A 20,615-nucleotide genomic window follows, 5' to 3' on the forward strand; every position below is an offset into this window, starting at 1 on the left:
CATTGCCTTACGTTGATTGCGCGGAGTATCCCGAGGACCCAATAAATGAATCAGTTCCACTGGGCAGTGCGCCATGCGTAAAATGCCGGCAAGGAGTGACTGTCTCTCAGATCTGAAGCGGCGGCACTCCAGCAAGACGTGACCGCCGTCATCCACCACATCAAACTCGGGGCACAACGGAGACTCAACCAGACCCATCCTCTGCAGTAGACTTGTGCGTAACGCGTTACTAGTAATTGCGTTACTTGTAATCAATTACTTTTTGAGTAATTTTTCGAGTAATCAGTTACTTTACTGCGAAAGTAATTTTTCGAGTAATCAATTACTTGTTGGAGTAATCGATTACTCAGTAATTGATTACATTTCTGGCAGAGATTAACTTATCTTTCAGATGTTCTGCTCCAAGTCAAGCCCCTCGTGCCGTCAGCATTAACTTGGATCGTTCTACTATAGCAAGCGCGGGTCATTGTAACGTTCTGGAATTTCAGGGTCTCTCTCCCTAATCTCTTCCTACGCCAGTGTGGTGGTACCTGAAGCTCTGGAGGTTTACTGAGTCATGGGGAAGTTCCAGGCAATGTTCTTCCACAATCGGGTCAACGTCTTCCCTGTGGCGACAAATAGACAAACACAGTAGATGTAGAGATCTACCTGTCCTACGCGTTTTTGTTTTCCCGTTTTATTTCAGCTGTTTCGCTGTTGAACCTTTTTTTTATCTGAGGCACACAAAGACGGGCATAATTTGCGGGAATGCAGAGTAACGATCGGAGTAACGCGTTACTTTTTTACTCGTTACTCAATTACATTTTGAGTCGAGTAATTGGTAACGGTAATCAATTACTTTTTGAGCAGAAGTAACGGTAACGGTAATCAATTACTTTTTTCGAGTAACGGGCACAAGTCTGCTCTGCAGTAGAGAACGGCAGAACGGGACGCCAGCTCGAAGACGGTGAATAAGAGTCTGAGCAGATAAAGTAAGCCGCGAGGCATGAACAATCTTAAGTTGGGATCCATCCATCTGTCGTAGAACGTTCAGGTTATGGCTACAGTCTGCAAACCACAGTCGACGAGAAACATCGTACGTGACGCTGTGTAGTAGTAGAAACACTTATATAGCCTATTCGAAAACCTCCGTAGCGGGGGAAGAGGAATAAGGGATGATGGTGGTGGTGGTGGTGGTGGTGGTGGTGACAGGGCTTGCCGTTGTCGGCCTCACGTATGTGGGCAACGTCACGACTCACGCCCTAGGGGAATGTGCGTCCTGGGCCGACTTGTAAGGGAACTGTGCCGACATATGTCTGAAAGCGTCTGAGGAAAACCCAGGAAAAACCCCAGACAGCACAGGAATAAGGGAAGGTTTGCTTACGCAGTCGTGTGCGTGTACGACCGTTTCTTCCTTGTCTCGGGTATCGTCCTCTTCGCAGTAATGCACCAGCTATAGTCAGCACCCTTCTACTCCTGTCAATCATATATTACCAGACCTGGATTTATATGTGCAGCACAGCAGGCACCGGGATTCGAACCCTGGTACCTCCCAGTCTATTTTATCCAGGTATTTTAAAAATTCGTGGATGTGCGCGTTGTACACGAGCAGCATTTTTATTTTGTGTCGATTCTTCGAGCCAGGTTCACTTATGAAACCCAATAAAATATACAGTATAGTATTAAAGTCCACAGAGTGCACGTTTAAACATAAATGCATCATTGCGTTTTACAGTGTGTCCGCGGACTACTTAGGCTGTGACGCGTTCAAGAAGGGTAAAAAAGACGCTTTCGATTTGGATGCCGCAGTGAAAGACGACTACGGCGTGCACAGCGACCACGTGGCACGCGGCAGAATCAAACCATCGCGAATCTTTGACGACACCGACCGTCGTTACTGGAATCATGGCAGATATCTCGTCGACTGCACGGCTCACGGATGAGAAACAGTACTTCGTCGCCGAGTCTGGGCCGTACATTCAGGAACCTCCGGCGTACACGACAATTCCATCACAGCAGGTCCTCTCACGGCCCCCGTACGGTATTCGATCATTCTACTCTGTACCACCACCGTTCCTGCCTCAACCATCAAGGTACCTCTTCCCCGTTCCACGTTACTACCGTCCAATTCTGCTTTCCGTTGCTCCGAGCACAAGAAATTTCCGAGAGGCGTCCCCGTTGTCTTCTTCACCAACGGCCGACGTGATGGAAGAGCCTCTTGTACAAGACACAGAGCCAAGCATCCCGGTCGAAGAAAGCAACCTAGAATCTCAGATGGAGAGTCCTGGATTGAAATGCGGTGCTCTAGGCTTGGTCTTCCTTTTGTTCTCCCTAATCCTAGTTGTTATTTTTCTGATGCTCGGAATCTCCGGTGCAATCATGGTCCACGAACCAGCAGAAGAACACGGAGATGGAAACTTGTTCTTATTGCTCAGGACGTTGCCCAAACAGTCAAACATGGACCGCATTGACAACAGAACTCAATTTACGAAGGACGTCGCCATTACATGCACATCCGACACCTGTCGGTGGGAAGGTCAATACTTGGATAGAAACCTCAACTACTCAGTGGACCCTTGCAGCGATTTTTATTCGCACGTATGTTCTTCTAACTGGTATCAGGATAACTCGACTGCAGCCGCGTACGTATCCCAGGCGGCCGGCGCTGTCCTTCGAGCTCTTTGGGAATACCTGAGCAGAAATAGTGCAAACGTTTCTTCAACGTCGTTTCTGAACCAGGCAGCATATGTCGCGCGCGGTTGCGTAGAAGGACGGCAGAAGGACAAGAAATGGGCTAGACTTATCACCATTTTTTCTGACCTGGGCATACCCAAGTGGCCTTACCATAGTGATGTACCCGATGTAGATCCACACGACATTGCCAAGGTCGCTGATAAGATGCTGGGAACGTCGACTTTCGTGACGCTGTTGCTTCGTCAGCGAACATGGGACAAGGAACTGCAGCTTCACGTTGACTCACCACCCATTTTTCTGCGGCGTTTCGAGGCTCTCGGGCCGGTTGCAGGTCTCCGGACCTACAGAGATTTCGTGTACGAGGTGTTATTCCTTCGCAAGAAGGTTCCCCGTAACGCTCGCGGTCTTGCGTCTGACATTGTAAGGCTGGAGGAGATGATGTCTGAGGCAGCGGCTCCGTCGGCTCGAAGCGTTCCCGTTGTCCATATTTCTAGACCGTTAGGTGAGTTCAAGATACTGCGAAACTGGAACTGGCTTCGGTACTTCTCCCACTTCGTCGAAGGAGCGCCGAGCATTGATTTGAGGAACATCGTAATTCTCGATCGCAACTACATTGATCAACTAGCGTTCATCTTAGCCGAAGCTAATAGGCGAACTCTGATCAACTACATCGGCTACCGTGTGCTCATCTACATGTCTCCTCTGCTTCCAGCTCGCAAGGCAGAGTTCGCGCTTTCAGTCAGTCATCCCGTACTAGTAGCGAATGGTGTTTCAGCTCGACTCGTAAGCTGCATGTTCATGCTTGAACGGTTATATCCATTTGGCGTTCGAGTGTTGACGTGGGAAGCAATAAACAAGACTTTCTCCTCCAACTTTGATAGCCTCGCAGACGATTTCAAAATGGTACAGGACGACGCGCGGTCCGAAATGAAAACAGCCGCCCTTTCAGCTACATGGTTAAAAAAGAATGAATCTCGCATGGCAGTCGCCAAGATAGGACGAATGGTGATTGAAGTGATGCCCCTGAAAGAAGAACGAACTCTGCCACCTGCATCGTTCCCAAATATACCTCCACGACAAGGATCACTGCTTATGACCTACTACAATCTCGTTCGCTTCATGCGCACAAAATATTGGACGTCTGGGGATCCAACATACTTTCAAGAACCGATGACGCAAACAGAATCTGTATTTCAACCGGGATTCTCGTACGATCCACAGCGAAACGTTTTAACTCTGTCGCCGGCTACCGTCATCTTCGCTGCCAACATTTCCAACCGCCTCCAGGCGACTTCCATACCTTTCCTTTTAACCCCGTTAGTTCGTGGAATGTTCTCCACACTCGACCCCCGCGGGAGCATCTCTGGTGCCGACGGAGCTGTGCGTAAATTATTGTCACCGCCGTCGCAGTCCATGTTCCTGTCGCTTTCCTCTTGCATTCAGGGAACCTTCATCAAGAGTGGAAGAAAGTATATCAAGAACGCTCTCGAGGAATCGTTGTTTCTGTACGAGAACGTAGCGGACATCGCGGTCTTGCACCCGTTGTACAATATCTTTCTCAGGTTGGTGCATAAAGATGACGCGATGAGCCTGGTCCCACTTCCAAGCCCCGTGAACATGATGAAGGCTTTTTTCATCAACTATGCGTCGACGTTTTGTGATCCTGTTCGCAGCGAAATATATGTAAAGAAGCAGCTTCGATACAAGACATCTGTCCCCGGAAAGCTAAGGGTCAACGGGCCGCTGAAGAAATTCCGGACGTTCGGGAAGGTATTCGACTGTGTGCCTGGGGCACGCATGAATTCGAAGCGTTCTTGTCCGTTCTGGTGAAAAATATAGCGAGTAGTTTCGAAGGATATCGACGCAATAAAGCAACTTTTAACTGGAAATTGTGTTCGTATTACGCTTTGCTTGCAGCGTGAAAGCGACAGCTTGTCTGATGCATTGTGAGGGATTGGTTCGTTGTTATAGCACAGGGGAGCGCTCTGGCAGAAATCGGTGGACAGCGGAAAAGGGGTTAGAGTCATGGGGGTTAGTGTACGTCCTGGGATGACGTTTTAAAGTCATCTGGAGAACGTCTGCCGGACAACGCAGCCGGTGGCCGGATTCGAACCTACCACCTCCCAGTGTTTACCATGACTATGGAGCTTTCACCGAGCAACGCATGGCAATGCGATGCGTGGTATGCACCGTGCACTAAAGCTGTACTAAAGCTGCCGCCCTTATTCTGAGCACAGTTGCGCCAGCTAAAGAAAAACGATGACACATGGCGAAACAGTTATAACGCTATGAACTCAGCCCACATTTCTTGCAGTTTCTCACTTGGTGATCCACGCTGTTGAATTTACGGTAAACATCACTGTTCGATGCGAACACTAAATCGCATCGTGTATTGTTAATTCTTCTTAACGTAGATAATGTTCGAAGGCAGAAAAATATGCGATGTCAAGTTGCCGATGATGAGTAGATCAAAGAGTGATATTAAACGGTAGGAGTAACTTATTTATTTACTCACGGTAACAAGTCTTTCGTGCACGAGACTGCACTGCTTCAGGTTACCCTCAGGTAACCTGAAGGTAACCATGCTGAATGAACCATGCTGCATTCTTCAGGTAACCTGAAGGAGTGCAGTCTCGTGTACGAAATACTTGTTACAATGTGTAAATAAACAAGTTGCTCCTACCGTTTAATATCACTCTTAGATAATGTTCTTCAGTACTTCATGTATCCTCTTCTTCATGTTTCAGCGATGACTACGATCGCTTGCTACACTCTAAGAAAAAAAGGAGTACTTTTACTCCTTTTGGGGAGTAATTGCATTGCCACAAAAAATAGTCCCTTTCGGGAGTAAATGCACGGGAGTAAATGAATGTCACAGAGTGTCGTAGACTCTATGGGATGTAACGAGGTACCACTCACTGCTGAAGAACGTTCTAGACGTTAAAGAAAGGGGAGGTGGCTTGCGCGAACAGCGCCATTACATCACCAAGGCCGTCGACCTTTCCCCCTTTCCTTTATTTTTAATAAACATATCCCCCACCCGTCGACATCGGCCGTTACTGCAACACTCTAAGAACAAAAAGGAGTACTTTTACTCCTTTTGTGGACTAAATGCATTGCCACAAAAAATAGTCCCTTTCGGGAGTAAATGCACGGGAGTAAATGAATGTTACAGAGTGGAAACTGCATTTCACGCGCTGTTGTAAGAGCCCCAGGTACATAACTGGTGCGCATGCATGAAAATACTTTGAAGCAAACCTTCAACCGTGATATATCGAGTGATATAAAATCTTGCGCCATACTAGGGCACAATTTGCGAAGAAAGATGCGCTAACTGTTTCTTATACTCTGTGTGGCTGGAAAATTGCTACGCTGTCTGAGTTATACGGCCTTATGTCGTTCAAATTGACCAAGGGCACATATTGACGTAGACTGTCGCATTCAGGAGACCATTCGCGAAGTTCAGTGACAATTTGCAGTCCTGAGGAGTAAATGATTATGTTTTGGTTAGGGGACTAAAATGGGGAGTAATTGCAGACTAGGGGAGTAGAAGCTGCAATTACTCCCCATTTTACTCCTTTTTTTCTTAGAGTGTGGGAACAAGCAAGCTTAGAAACTTTTCCATGTGTGCAGAATAACATCCAGAACTTTCTTTTTTTTTTTTTTTCGTGCGGGGAACTCTGGCTCAACCCATCCCTTTATCAATTCTCGCGAACACCGCGTTCCTTAACCGGACCGTAATCAGTCCCCAGAGGGTTTTACAACAACGCAAAATAAATAACATCGACGGACACAGGACGGAAAGGGAAGAGCAGCAGCATCGAATAACGCCCTGCACGGCTCACTGCAATGCACTCGTGAGTAAGTTACTCCAAAAAGTAACTAACAGCCACAGTTGCTTGCAGAAATAGTAAGCGAGTTAGTTAGGAATAGATACTCTGTTTGAAATGTCACCGACTATAGAAAATTCCAACGTTAAACTACCTTAGCTACTTTGCAGTTACCTACTTCTGCGTAGAAAAGGCCGAGTAAACGTAAATCTCATCAATGTCGTTTTAGCACTTGTACTATCTTGCCATGGTTACAACGTCATTATAACTATGGTTATAAACAGAGGTCGCAGAGGCCTTGCCGGTTACGGCTGGGGTTACCCTAAGGCCATCGGTGCCTGTGGCGTTTCCCCCTCTCCCCTCTCCCACTACACGCTCCGACAAAGAAACCGACGCCCCCATTCCCTCCTGATCGTAGTTGCGTATAACGTGGTAAAAACTGTGGAATTCCTGGTTGGGAATTCCGGCAGTGTACGACGCAAGGGAACTGAGACGTTGAAAATATTGCCGTACCTGAGTAAGTTAGTTACATTGAACAGTTATTTTAACCAAAAGCGGTAACCTGATTCAGTTACTTTTGTAGAAAAGTAACTATAGTTACTCTTACAAGTTGCTTGTAACTTAGTTATTACCCAAGACTGCTGTAATGAAGGGCGCCTGAGGGATGTCTCCATACACCCGGGAGACGCCCTTCTTCAGAAATCTACGCGCTATTTTCGTTCGCACAAGACAAGTGAGCGCTCTAAACTATCATCATGAGATTGGTACTGGCGCGTTCTCTTAGCTTTTCTCTAGTCAATGACGTATTTTTTAGAGGACAAGGATGAGCTGTTGATTTCTAATTGCTTAAAGTTTGGTGCGTCTCGAACATATGCTGCCATCTCGATAGAGTGTCGCGCACTAAAATATTTGCGAATTCGGGCTCAATACAAATCGACGGATAGTCCTGGATTTCTACAAAATGTGTCACTGACGAGGGTAAAGCAAGGAGAACATGCCAGTACATCTGTTTTTACGATATTTTACGCCGTTTGCTAGCGGTGTGCGAACAAACTTTCTCTATTGTCTAGCGCAGAACTGATCCCCCCTTAAGCCACTCTACCCAGACGCTGCTACAACAAAGAAAATATCCTCGGACCAGACGTAAAAGTAAATATATATATATATATATATATATATATCACGCGGTGGGGAGCATAATAAAGTACAACATTTAGAAAGTACCATCTATTTGCATGACAAGACCTTAATTCCCAATAATTCGGCTTATACGTGATGTGCTTATTTAAAATAAATCGATTTCTATCGGGAATTCGTATCAAGAAATTTTCCATGCTGAAAATATCAAGGTAGGATCCCGGGTTTCATTTTTGTCTGCGTTATTCTAACTGGATTCAACTGACTTCTCATTGTTTTTAGAAGAAGTGCCATATTATTTGCTACGTCTTCAACATCAACATCAACATTGTGCGCTATACCTATGTCACGCGAGCACGAAAAATAGCCATAAATGTCCAATGCGTCAAATTTTAATATCATTCGCGCCATGTCACACGGACTCTTTTAATTACATTCTGTGCACACTGGGATCGGCTCACTGAACTCACTACATCTCAACTCATGAAATGCCCTAATCTCACCCACAATTTGCGTTATCGATGACGCGACAATTTTAGTTTGCTTGAAACCACATCTTACCGTGCAGTACAAAATGGTTTCATAATCTTGAGCCCAGACAAATATCTCCCGATGAAATAGACACTCGAGTGGTTAGAAATGTTCATCGACAGAAGCAAAAGGCTCTTGTCCAGTCACTTGTCCAGTCCAGTCCAGTCCAGAAGACTTGTCCAGTCACACGGGATGGTTTAGTGTCATTTTCGTATAGTGCACTCCAACCAGTGAATGTCACTTTCACTACGTGCTTGCTACACGACTTAAGTAAGTGTCACTTATGTAGTCATGGCAATTACGATAGAGAAGAATAAACGGCGGCAAAATTTCCAGGCGTGCGCCATAGTACCTTCCTCAGAATGTTTTCTTTAATTTCGAAACATTTTCTGTTAATTTTCTTAAAACGTTAAACAAATTGGCCTCAAACATTGTGCCACAACAAAAATGACCGCCGCTGGATTGCTGAGCCCGCGAAGTTGTCAGTAGTCTGTTAACGAGAGTAATGACACGTTTTTTTGTTGTATTTTTGCACCATCTCCCACTGTACTTAAGTGAAATAAACATGATGTTGAAAATGCTTGTTTAAAAATACTGTGGTGTCGGGGGCCCCTCGCTTTTTCTCTATATATGTTTACCTGTGCCACAAAGCATGCCGTCGAGGGTACACGCTCTGTCAGCCGAAGACAAGTGAAGTATGTTTGGGGAACTCACTAAATCGTTAGTGCACTTTCTGGCGAGTGTCACTAAAAGATGTCGTGTGACAGCATAGGAATGACACTATAAGTGCAAGTGTCACTCGCTGGAAGTGACACTAAATTATTATTATTATTATTATTATTATTATTATTATTATTATTATTATTATTATTATTATTATTAAGTCTGACTGACGCGGTTATACTTTCTGAGTTAGCAGCCTACGGTGGTAGTTTGCACCAGCTCGCAGTTGGGACGTATTGTTTATGTAAGCAAACAGACGATGGAGGAAGCTGAACCAACAAGGTGGACAAACGACGTGTTAGCGCCGCGGAGCAACTGTGGCTATGAGCGGTGTACAGACGTGGACAGATGGAGAGAGGACAGCAGCAAGGAGTGGGGGACAGGGTGGGGGGCTAGTATGCGTCCTGGGCCGACTTCAGGGGGAAACTGTGCCGACATTCGTCTGGAAGGTCTTCGGAAAACCCAGGGAAAAACCTCAGACAGCACAGCCGCGGTGACAGGGTTCGAACCCGTGTCACCTCCCAGTCTCGGCGTGGAAAGCGATCATCCTAACCACTACACGCCACGAGAGCTTGTACGGCAAGATTGTTTCAACGAGTTGCGCGATGAGAAGCGTAGCGGCAATGTACCTATACTTAATCGAAAATGCTGTCAACGCTGTCAAAACGCTGGCATTACTTCGTCCCTGGTATAGAGTGAGGCATAAACGAGACAAAGGCTATAGTGCATGTTTCAAAATTGAGAACTTGATCCCCACGTACAGGTGAGTCATTTCCTGTCTCTTGATTTTTTTATATACATGCGGATATTATTTTCCGGATGTCAAAGATTCATGTTTCGGAACGAGAGTTTTGACGCTGAAATTGCTGTTGCGCGTCATACCGTGCTGGAATATTGCGACAAATCACTCAATGTCAGAAGGAGCAAAATGCAAGCTTTCGTTGAATTGAAACATCAAAGTGATATTCTGATGGCAGTAGCCACAAACATTGATCTACCGTAAAGTGCACATGCGATGCTGTGCACCTCCCATCTACTAATGTGCTCGCGTACGAAATTCTGATCAGGATATTGAATATAACCAAGTAACAAGTTGGATAGAATTCAATACAGTTTCAATATAATGTAGCACAAACTAAATACACAAAATGCTTACACAACAGAAGTCACAGTCCACTAGCCAAACAAACTATAAAAGACGCGTAATATTCTCAAAGAAACCCACAAAAGAACGCCACTAAGGGAGCCAGTGTCAATTCAAGAAGACACATCCGCGGTGGACACTATATAATGTACCGCGTCGACCACCTTCGGAGGAACTCTCTCTCTCCAAGTATAACAAACTGGATATCCAAGTATAACAAACTGGATATCCAAGTATAACAAACTGGATCTCCAAGTATAACAAACTGGATCTCCAAGTATAACAAACTGGATCTCCAAGTATAACAAACTGGATCCCCAAGTATAACAAACTGGATCCCCAAGAAAATGACTATACCTGCTTGTGGAGCGACATGAGAAGAGAGGGTACCGAACGCGAAGGCGCCTGCCTTGAGCTACCGCTCTGCATCTGTTCTTCCACAGGACGTACCTTGCCACTGCAACGAGCAGAAGAACAAACCTGTCCCTGATCCGGTACCCTAAATGATAGCGGAACGGGAAAACCCGGCAAACGAGAGTCCAAAACGTTCTTGCTACAACGCAGTCGTCGAACACGTGAGACTCTGATTCGATCTTGGGACAATTCGGACTAAGGGACGTATCGAATGAGATGGCGGATCTGGTTCGCCTTTGCTCTGACACCAGGTGCGTACTATCAGTGGCAGGGATGCAGTTAAAAACGCAAGCTCCCAGTCATCGGCCTATAGCTCTTTACCAGTTTATTTGTTTTATATTCTCCATCAAAAAGGACGAGCACAATTTGCAGAGGGCTATCCTTGTTCCTTGTCGACTACAACGCAGAGTTTCTGTGTTCGAACTGTGCACGTGTGTACTGCCGTTTGCCGAGTTCTCCATTTTTCCCCCGTGTGTGCCTTCGGTTCATTTTCGTGTCAGTTCATGTTCTCCTGGTGCCGGTTCATCTTCTCCCGCTCGGGAACCGGTGTAGAACAGATACTACCCCCGGCCAGCACTGCTCACGTGAACAACTGTGCAACAATCGCACGCGGAAGCAAGCAATCTTCTTTTTCCTTGATCTTTCGAAAGCCGGTACGCTACTCAGATGTTTACCGTATGACTAGTTATATGGAATGTTACGCTATCGTCAGTCGTACTCATTAAAGACGGCGGCCACCAGTATTCCTTCCAACAGGAAGAGCGATTTGGCAGTCCATCCCTGTTGTGTCGTCGCTGGGAACGAGGCTAAGGAGCGCACGGAGACTAGCGGTTTGAGAGTAACAGGACAAGGTCTGTAGACGCCGGATGGTAACGTCATCTACTCGGGGAGAATCACGAACTACGAAATTCTGCTGGATATTTAAAAAAGTTCGTGGAAGTGGGTGTTGTCCACTAGCAGTATTTTGTATTTTGTATGTCGATTCTTCGAGCCAGGTTCATTTATGAAACCCAATAAAATATACATGCAGTATAGTATTAAAGTCCACAGAGTGCACCTTTAAACACAAATGCATCATTGTGTTTTACAGTCTGCCGGCAGACTACTTAAGCTGTGACGCGTTCAAAAAAGGGTCAAAAAGTCGCTTCCGATTAGGCAAGATGCCGCAGTGAAAGACGACTACGACGTGCACAGCGACCGCGTGGCACGCGGCAGAATCAAACCATCGCGGTTATTTCACGACACCGACCGTCGTAACTGGAATCATGGCAGATATCTCGTCGACTGCACGGCTCACGGATGAGAAACAGTACTTCGTCGCCGAGTCTGGGCCGTACATTCAGGAATCTCCGGCGTACCTCTCACGGCCTCCGTACGATATTCGATCATTCTACTCTGTACCACCACCGTTCCTGCCTCAACCATCAAGGTGCCTCTTCCCCGTTCCACGTTACTACCGTCCAATTCTGCGTTCCGTTGCTCCAAGCAGAAGAAATTTCCGAGAGGAGTCCCCGTTGTCTTCATCACCAACGGCGGACGTGATGGAAGAGCCTCTTGTACAAGACACAGAGCCAAGCATCCCGGTCGAAGAAAGCAACCTAGAATCTCAGATGGAGAGTCCTGGATTGAAATGCGGTGCTCTAGGCTTGGTCTTCCTTTTGTTCTCCCTAATCCTGGTTGTTATTTTTCTGATGCTCGGAATCTCCGGTGCAATCATGGTACATGAACCAGCGGAAGAACACGGAGATGGAAACCTGTTCTTATTGCTCAGGACGTTGCCCAAACAGTCAAACATGGACCGCATCGACAACAGAACTCAATTTACGAAGGATGTCGCCACTACATGCACATCCGACACCTGTCGGTGGGAAGGTCAATACCTGGATAGAAACCTCAACTACTCAGTGGATCCTTGCAGCGATTTTTATGCGCACGTATGTTCTTCTAACTGGTATCAGGATAACTCGACTGCAGCCGCGTACGTATCCCAGGCGGCCGGTGCAGTCCTTCGAGCTCTTTGGGAACACCTGAGCAGAAACAGTGCAAACGCTTCTTCAACGTCGTTTCTGAACCAGGCAGCATACGTCGCGCGTGGTTGCGTAGAAGGACGGCAGAAGGACAAGAAATGGGCTAGACTTCTCACCATTTTTTCAGACCTGGGCATACCCAAGTGGCCTTACCATAGTGATGTACCCGATGTAGATCCACACGACGTCGCCAAGGTCGCTGATAAGATGCTGGGAACGTCGACGTTCGTGACGCTGATGCTTCGTCAGCGAACATGGGACAAGGAACTGCAGCTTCACGTTGACTCACCACCCATTTTTCTGCGGCGTTTCGAGGCGCTCGGGCCAGTTGCAGGTCTCCGGACGTACAGAGATTTCGTGTACAAGGTGTTATGGCTTCGGAAGAAGGTTCCCCGTAACGCTCGCGGTCTTGCGTCTGACATTGTAAGGCTGGAGGAGATGATGTCTGAGGCAGCAGCTCCGTCGGCTCGAAGCGTTCCCGTTGTCCATATTTCTAGACCGTTAGGCGAGTTCAAGATGCTGCGGAACTGGAACTGGCTTCGGTACTTCTCCCATTTCGTCGAAGGAGCGCCGAGCATTGATTTGAGGAACATCGTAATTCTCGATCGCAACTACATTGATCAACTAGCGGTCATCTTAGCCGAAGCTAATCGTCGAACCCTGATCAACTACATCGGCTACCGTGTGCTCATCTACATGTCTCCTCTGCTTCCAGCTCGCAAGGCAGAGTTCGTGCTTTCAGTGAGTCATCCCGTACTAGTAACGAACGGTGTTTCAGCTCGACTCGTAAGCTGCATGTTCATGCTTGAACGGTTATATCCATTTGGCGTTCGAGTGTTGACGTGGGAAGCAATAAACAAGACTTTCTCCTCCAACTTGGATAGCCTCGCAGACGATTTCAAAATGGTGCAGGACGACGCGCGGTCCGAAATGAAAACAGCCGCCCTTTCAGCTACATGGTTAAAAAAGAATGAATCTCGCATGGCAGTCGCCAAGATAGGACGAATGGTGATTGAAGTGATGCCCCTGAAAGAAGAACGAACTCTGCCACTTGCATCCTTCCCAAATATACCTCCACGACAAGGATCACTGCTTATGACCTACTACAATCTCGTTCGCTTCATGCGCACAAAATATTGGACGTCTGGGGATCCAACATACTTTCAAGAACCGATGACGCAAAGAGAATCTGTATTTCAACCGGGATTCTCGTACGATCCGCAGCGAAACGTTTTAACTCTGTCGCCGGCTACCGTCATCTTCGCTGCCAACATTTCCAACCGTCTCCAGGCGACTTCCATACCTTTCCTTGTAACCCCGTTAGTTCGTGGAATGTTCTCCACACTCGACCCCCGCGGAAGCATCGTTGGTGCCGACGGAGCTGTGCGTAAATTATTGTCACCGCCGTCGCAGTCCATGTTCCTGTCGCTTTCCTCTTGCATTCAGGGAACCTTCATCAAGAGTGGAAGAAAGTACATCAAGAACGCTCTCGAGGAATCGTTGTTTCTGTACGAGAACGTAGCGGACATCGCGGTCTTGCACCCGTTGTACAATATCTTTCTCAGGTTGGTGCATAAAGATGACGCGCTGAGCCTGGTCCCTCTTCCAAGCCCCGTGAACATGATGAAGGCTTTCTTCATCAACTATGCGTCGACGTTTTGTGAGCCTGTTCGCAGCGAAATATATGTAAAGAAGCAGCTTCGATACAAGACATCTGTCCCCGGAAAACTAAGGCTCAACGGGCCGCTGAAGAAATTCCGGACGTTCGGGAAGGTATTCGACTGTGTGCCTGGGGCACGCATGAATTCGAAGCGTTCTTGTCCGTTCTGGTGAAAAATATAGCGAGTGGTTTTGAAGGATATCGACGCAATAAATGAACTTTTAACTGGAAATTGTGTTCGTAGTATGCTTTGCTTGCAGCGTGAAAGCGACAGCTTGTCTGATGCATTGTGAGGGATTGGTTCGTTGTTATAGCACAGGGGAGCGCTCTGGCAGAAGTCGGTGGACAGCGGAAAAGGGGTTTGAGTCATGGGGGTTAGTGTACGTCCTGGGATGACGTTTTAAAGTCATCTGGAGAACGTCTGCCGGACAACGCAGCCGGTGGCCGGATTCGAACCTACTACCTCCCAGTGTTTACCATGACTATGGAGCTTTCACCAAGCAACGCATGGCAATGGGATGCGTGATATGCACCGTGCACTAAAGCTGTACTAAAGCTGCCGCTTTCAGAGGTGAGCCACTCACCCTGACGGGAGGACATCACGTTCCACGTGACCTTCCGACGCCACTCGCTCAAACGTCGCCCACCTACGCATTGCTGATGAAGGCCCAATAAGGCCGAAACAGCTGTCCATTGCTGGTGTGGCGACGTTTGGGACTTATAAACATATTCTGAGCACAGTTGCGCCAGCTAAAGAAAAACGATGACACATGGCGAAAGAGTTATAACGCTATGAACTCAGCCCCCATTTCTTGCAGTTTCTCACTTAGTGATCCACGCTGTTGAACTTACGGTAGACATCACTGTTCGATGCGAATCCTAAATCGCATCGTGTATGGTTAATTCTTCTTAACGTAGATAATGTTCGAAGGCAGAAAAAATAGGCGATGTCAAGTTGCCGGTGATGAGTAGATCAAAGAGCGATATTAAACGGTAGGAGCAACTTATTTATTTACACACGGTAACAAGTCCTTCGTGCACGAGACTGCACTGCTTCAGGTTACCTTCAGGTAACCTGAAGGTAACCATGCTGAATGAACCATGCTGCACTTCTTCAGGTAACCCGAAGAAGTGCAGTCTCGTGTACGAAATACTTGTTACAATGTGTAAATAAATACGTTGCTCCTATACCGTTTAATATCACTCTTAGATAATGTTCTACAGTACTTCATGTATCCTCTTCTTCATGTTTCAGCGATGACTACGATCGCTTGCTACACTCTAAGAAAAAAAGGAGTACTTTTACTCCTTTTGGGGAGTAATTGCATTGCCACAAAAAATAGTCCCTTTCGCGAGTAAATGCACGGGAGTAAATGAATGTCACAGAGTGAAGACCGCATTTCACGCGCTGTTGTAAGAGCCCCAGGTACATAACTGGTGCGCATGCATGGAAATACTTTGAAGCAAACCGTCAACCGTGATATATCGAGTGATATAAAATCTTGCACCATACTAGGGCACAATTTGCGAAGAAAGATGCGCTAACTGTTTCTTACTCTGTGTGGCTGGAAAATTGCTACGTTGTCTGAGTTATACGGCCTTATGTCGTTCAAATTGACCAAGGGCACATATTGACGTAGACTGTTGCATTCAGGAGACCATTCGTGAAGTTCAGTGACAATTTGCAGTCCTGAGGAGTAAATGTCGGGTAAATGACTAAATGTTGGGTTAGGGGACTAAAATGGGGAGTAATTGCAGACTAGGGGAGTAGAAGCTGCAATTACTCCCCATTTTACTCCTTTTTTTCTTAGAGTGTAGGAACAAGCAAGCTTAGAAACCTTTCCATGTGTGCAGAATAACACCCAGAACTTTCTTTCTTTCTTTTTTTTCCGTGCGGGGAACTCTGGTTCAACCCATCCCTTTATCAATTCTCGCGAACACCGCGTTCCTTAACCGGACCGTAATCAGTCCCCAGGGGGATTTACAACAAATACCCAAATAAATTAATTACCCAAAGTAAATAACATCGACGGACACAGGACGGAAAGAGATGAGAAACAGCATCGAATAACGCCCTGCACGGCTCACTGCAATGCACTCGTGAGTAAGTTACTCCAAAAAGTAACTAAGTTTCAGCCACAGTTGGCCTGCAGAAATAATAAGCGAGTTAGTTAGGAATAGATACTCTGTTTGAAATGTCACCGGCTATACAGATAGTTCCAAAGTTAAACTACCTTAGCTACTTTGCAGTTACCTACTTCTGCGTAGAAAAGTCCGAGTAAACGTAAATCTCATCAATGTCATTTTAGCACTCGTACTATGTTGCCATGGTTAGAACGTCATTATAACCATGGTTATAAACAGAGGCCGCATAGGCCTTAAAGGTACGGTTGGAGTTAGCCTAAGGCCATCGGGGCCAGTGGCGGAACCCGGTGGCGGTTATGCATAGGATTTCCCTCTCTCCCCTCTCCCACTACGCGTCCCGACAAGGAAACCGACCCCCCCCCCCTTCCCGATCGTAGTTGCGTATAAGATGGTAAAAACTGTGGAATTCCTGGTTGGGAAAAACGGCAGTGTACGACGCAAGGGAACTGAGACGTTGAAAATATTGCCGTACCTGAGTAACTCAGTTACATTGTGCAGTTATTTTAACCACAAGCGGTAACCTGTTACAGTTACTTCTGTAGAAAAGTAACTATAGTTACTCTTACAAGTTGCTTGTAACTTAGTTATTACCAAGAGTGATGTAACGAAGGGCGCCTGAGGGACGTCTCCATTCCCCGAGAGACGCCCAGCAGGATTAATTCAGTCTACTCAAACGCTGCTACGTGACAAAGAAAATATCCTCGGACCAGACGTAAAAATAGAAAATATCACGCGGTAGGGAGCATAATATAGTGCAACATTAAGAAAGTACCCCCTGTTTGCATGACGATGTGTCAATTCCCAAGGCGGCTTATACGAGGTGTATTTATTTAAAAGAAATCCATTTCTATCGGGAGTTCGTGCCAATAAACTTTCCATGCTGAACATGTCAAGGTCGGATCCCGGGTTCCATTTCTTTCTGCGTTATTCTAAGTGGATTCAACTGACTTCTCATTAGAGATATTAAGAATGTTTGTACTTTTTTAGAAGAAGCGCCATATTATTTGCTATGTCTTCAACATCAGCATCAACATCAACATTTTGTGCTGAAGTTATACCCACTTCACGCGAGCACGAAAAATAGCAATAAATATCCTATGCGTCAAATTTTAATGTAATTCGCGCGATGTCACACGGACGGTTTTGATTACATTCTCTGCACACTGGGCTCGGCTCACTGGACTCGCTACATCTCAACTCATGAAATGCCCTAATCTCACCCACAATTTGCGTTATCAATGGCGCAACGATTTTAGTTTGCTTTAGTTCGCCCGCGCTGCGCTCTTATTCGTGTGCCTGGCTCACGTCATCATCATGTTGGCTGCATATGGAATGCGGACCTTTAAAACTCGTTGACTTAATATCTAAGCTGTTTTCGGAAGAGAAATTTGGCAAAGTTGACTCTCAAACGGTGACGAACGTTATCCTATCGTTATCATACATACGTTCCCGGATGCGATATTCGCTTAATCACTTATGTAGTGATGGCAATTATGATAGAGAAGAATAAACGGCGGCAAAATTTTCAGGCGTGCGCCATAGTACCTTCCTCAGAATGTTTTCTTTGATTTAGAAACACGTCCTGTTAATTTTCTTGAAACGTTAAACAAACTGACCTCAAACATGTGCCACAACAAAAATGGCCGCCGCTGGATTGCTGAGACCGCGAAGTTGTCACAGTCTGTTAACGAGAGTAAACACACGTTTCTTTTTGTGTGTTTTTTTGCACCATCTCCCACTGTACTTAAGTGAAATAAACACGATGTTGAAAATGCTTGTTTAAAAATATTGTGGTGTCGGGGGCCCCTCGCTTTTTCTCAATATTTTTACCTGTGCCACAAAGCCTGCCGTCGAGGGTACACGCTCTGTCAGCCGAAGACAAGTGAAGTACGTTTGGGGAACTCACTAAATCGTTAGTGCACTTTCTGGCGAGTGTCACTAGAAGATGTCGTGTGACAGCATAGGAATGACTCCATAAGTGCAAGCGTCACTCGCTGGAAGTGACACTAAATTAGTCCGTCTGACTGACGCGGTTATACTTTCTGAGTTAGCAGCCTATACGGTGATAGTTTGCACCAGCTCGCAGTTGGGACGTATTGTTTATGTAAGCAAACAAACGATGGAGGAAGCTGAACCAACAAGGTGGACAAACGACGTGTTAGCGCCGCGAAGCAACTGTGGCCATGAGCGGCGTACAGACGTGGACAGATGGAGAGAGGACAGCAGCAAGGAGTGGGAGGGACAGGGGGTTAGTATATGCGTCCTGGGCCGACTTCAGGGGGAAACTGTGCCGACATACGTCTGGGAGGTCTTCGGAAAACCCAGGAAAAACCTCAGACAGCACAGCCGCGGTGACAGGGTTCGAACCCGTGTCACCTCCCAGTCTCGGCGTGGAAAGCGATCATCCTAACCACTATACGCCACGGGAGCTTGTACGGCAAGATTGTTTCGACGAGTTGCGCGACGAGAAGCGTAGCGGCAATGTACCTATACTTCATTGAAAATGCTGTCAACGCTGTCAAAACGCGGGCATTACTTCGTCCCTAGTATAGAGTGAGGCATAAACGAGACAAAGGCTATAGTGCATGTTCCAAAATTGAGAACTTGATCCCCACGTACAGGTGAGTCATTTTCTGTCTCATGATTTTTTTGTATACATGCAGGTATTATTTTCCTGATGTCAAGATTCATGTTTCGGAACGAGAGTTTTGACGCTGAAATCGCTGTTTCGCGTCATACCGTGCTGGAATATTGCGACAAATCCCTCAATGTCAGAAGGAGCAAAATGCAAGCTTTCGTTGAATTGAAACATCAAAGTTATATTCTGATGGCAGTAGCCACAAACATTAATCTACCGTAAAGTGCACATGCGATGCTGTGCACCTCCCATCTACTAATGTGCTCGCGTACGAAATTCTGATCAGGATATTGAATATAACCAAGTAACAAGTTCGATAGAATTCAATACAGTTTCAATATAATGTAGCACAAACTAAATACACAAAATGCTTACACAACAGAAGTCACACTCCACTAGCCAAACAAACTATAAAAGACGCGTAATATTCTCAAAGAAACCCACAAAAGAACGCCACTAAGGGAGCCGGTGTCAATTCAAGAAGACACATCCGCGGTGGACACTATATAATGTACCGCGTCGACCACCTTCGGAGGAACTCTCTCTCTCCAAGTGTAACAAACTGGATCTCCAAGAAAATGACTATACCTGCTTGTGGAGCGACATGAGGAGAGGGTTACCGAACGCGGAGGCGCCTGCCTTGAGCTACCGCTCTGCATCTGTTCTTCCACGGGACGTACCTTGCCACTGCAACGAGCAGAAGAACAAACCTGTCCCTGATCCGGTACCCTAAATGATAGCGGAACGGGAAAACCCGGCAAACGAGAGTCCAAAACGTTCTTGCAACAACGCAGTCGTCGAACACGTGAGACTCTGATTCGATCTTGGGACAATTCGGACAAAGGGACGTATCGAATCAGTTTGCGGAGCTGGTTCGCCTTTGCTCTGACACCAGGTGCGTACTATCAGTGGCAGGGATGCAGTCAAAAACGCAAACTCGCAGTCATCGGCCTATAGCTCTTTAGCAGTTTATTTATTTTATATTCTCCATCAAGAAGGACGAGCACAATTTGCAGAGGGCCACTCTTGTCCCTCGTCGACTTCAACACAGAGTTTCTGTGTTCGAACTGTGCACGTGTGGACTGCTGTTTGCCGAGTTCTTCATTTTTCCCCCGTGTGTGCCTTCGTTCATTTCCCAAGCAGCACAATGTACTGAAAGTCGAGTGCAATAGGGGTGGACGGGTAGGTGGAAGGCCTTGAATGGAGTTGTGAAACTAAAGAACATTGATAAGACACATGCCGGCCACCCCTATTGCACTCGACTTTCAGTACATTGTGCTGCTTGGGTTTCGTGTCAGTTCGTGTTCTCTGGGTGCCGGTTCATCTTCTCCCGCTCGGGAACCGGTGTAGAACAGATACTACCCCCGGCCAGCACTGCTCACGTGAACAACTGTGCAACAATCGCACGCGGAAGCAAGCAATCTTCTTTTTCCTTGATCTTTCGAAAGTCGGTACGGTACTCTGATGTTTATCGTATCACTAGTTATATGGAATGTTACGCTATCGTCAGTCGTACTCATTAAAGACGGCGGCCACCAGTATTCCTTCCAATAGGAAGAGCGATTTGGCAGTCCATCCCTGTTGTGTCGTCGCTGGGAACGAGGCTAAGGAGCGCACGGAGACTAGTGGTTTGAGAGTAACGGGACAAGGTCTGTAGACGCCGGATGGTAACGTCATCTACTCGGGGAGAATC

At 46.5% G+C, this 20,615-nt stretch overlaps 2 protein-coding genes across 2 annotated transcripts; both read left to right on the forward strand.

Moving 5' to 3' along the window:
* Positions 1-1,884: 1,884 nt before the first annotated feature.
* LOC135385113 (neprilysin-2-like) lies at positions 1,885-4,503 on the forward strand. The gene has a single exon (XM_064614289.1). The coding sequence runs from the start codon at positions 1,885-1,887 to the stop codon at positions 4,501-4,503; it is 2,619 nt and encodes an 872-aa protein (XP_064470359.1).
* A 7,156-nt stretch (positions 4,504-11,659) lies between these two features.
* On the forward strand, positions 11,660-14,365 carry LOC135384202 (neprilysin-2-like). Its single transcript, XM_064613419.1, has one exon. It carries the CDS (start codon positions 11,718-11,720, stop codon positions 14,310-14,312), a length of 2,595 nt encoding a protein of 864 aa, XP_064469489.1. The 5' UTR covers positions 11,660-11,717; the 3' UTR covers positions 14,313-14,365.
* The last annotated feature ends 6,250 nt before the right edge of the window (positions 14,366-20,615 follow it).

Source organism: Ornithodoros turicata, chromosome 2, assembly GCF_037126465.1.
Source record: "Ornithodoros turicata isolate Travis chromosome 2, ASM3712646v1, whole genome shotgun sequence".
In the NCBI taxonomy this organism is placed as follows: domain Eukaryota; kingdom Metazoa; phylum Arthropoda; class Arachnida; order Ixodida; family Argasidae; genus Ornithodoros; species Ornithodoros turicata.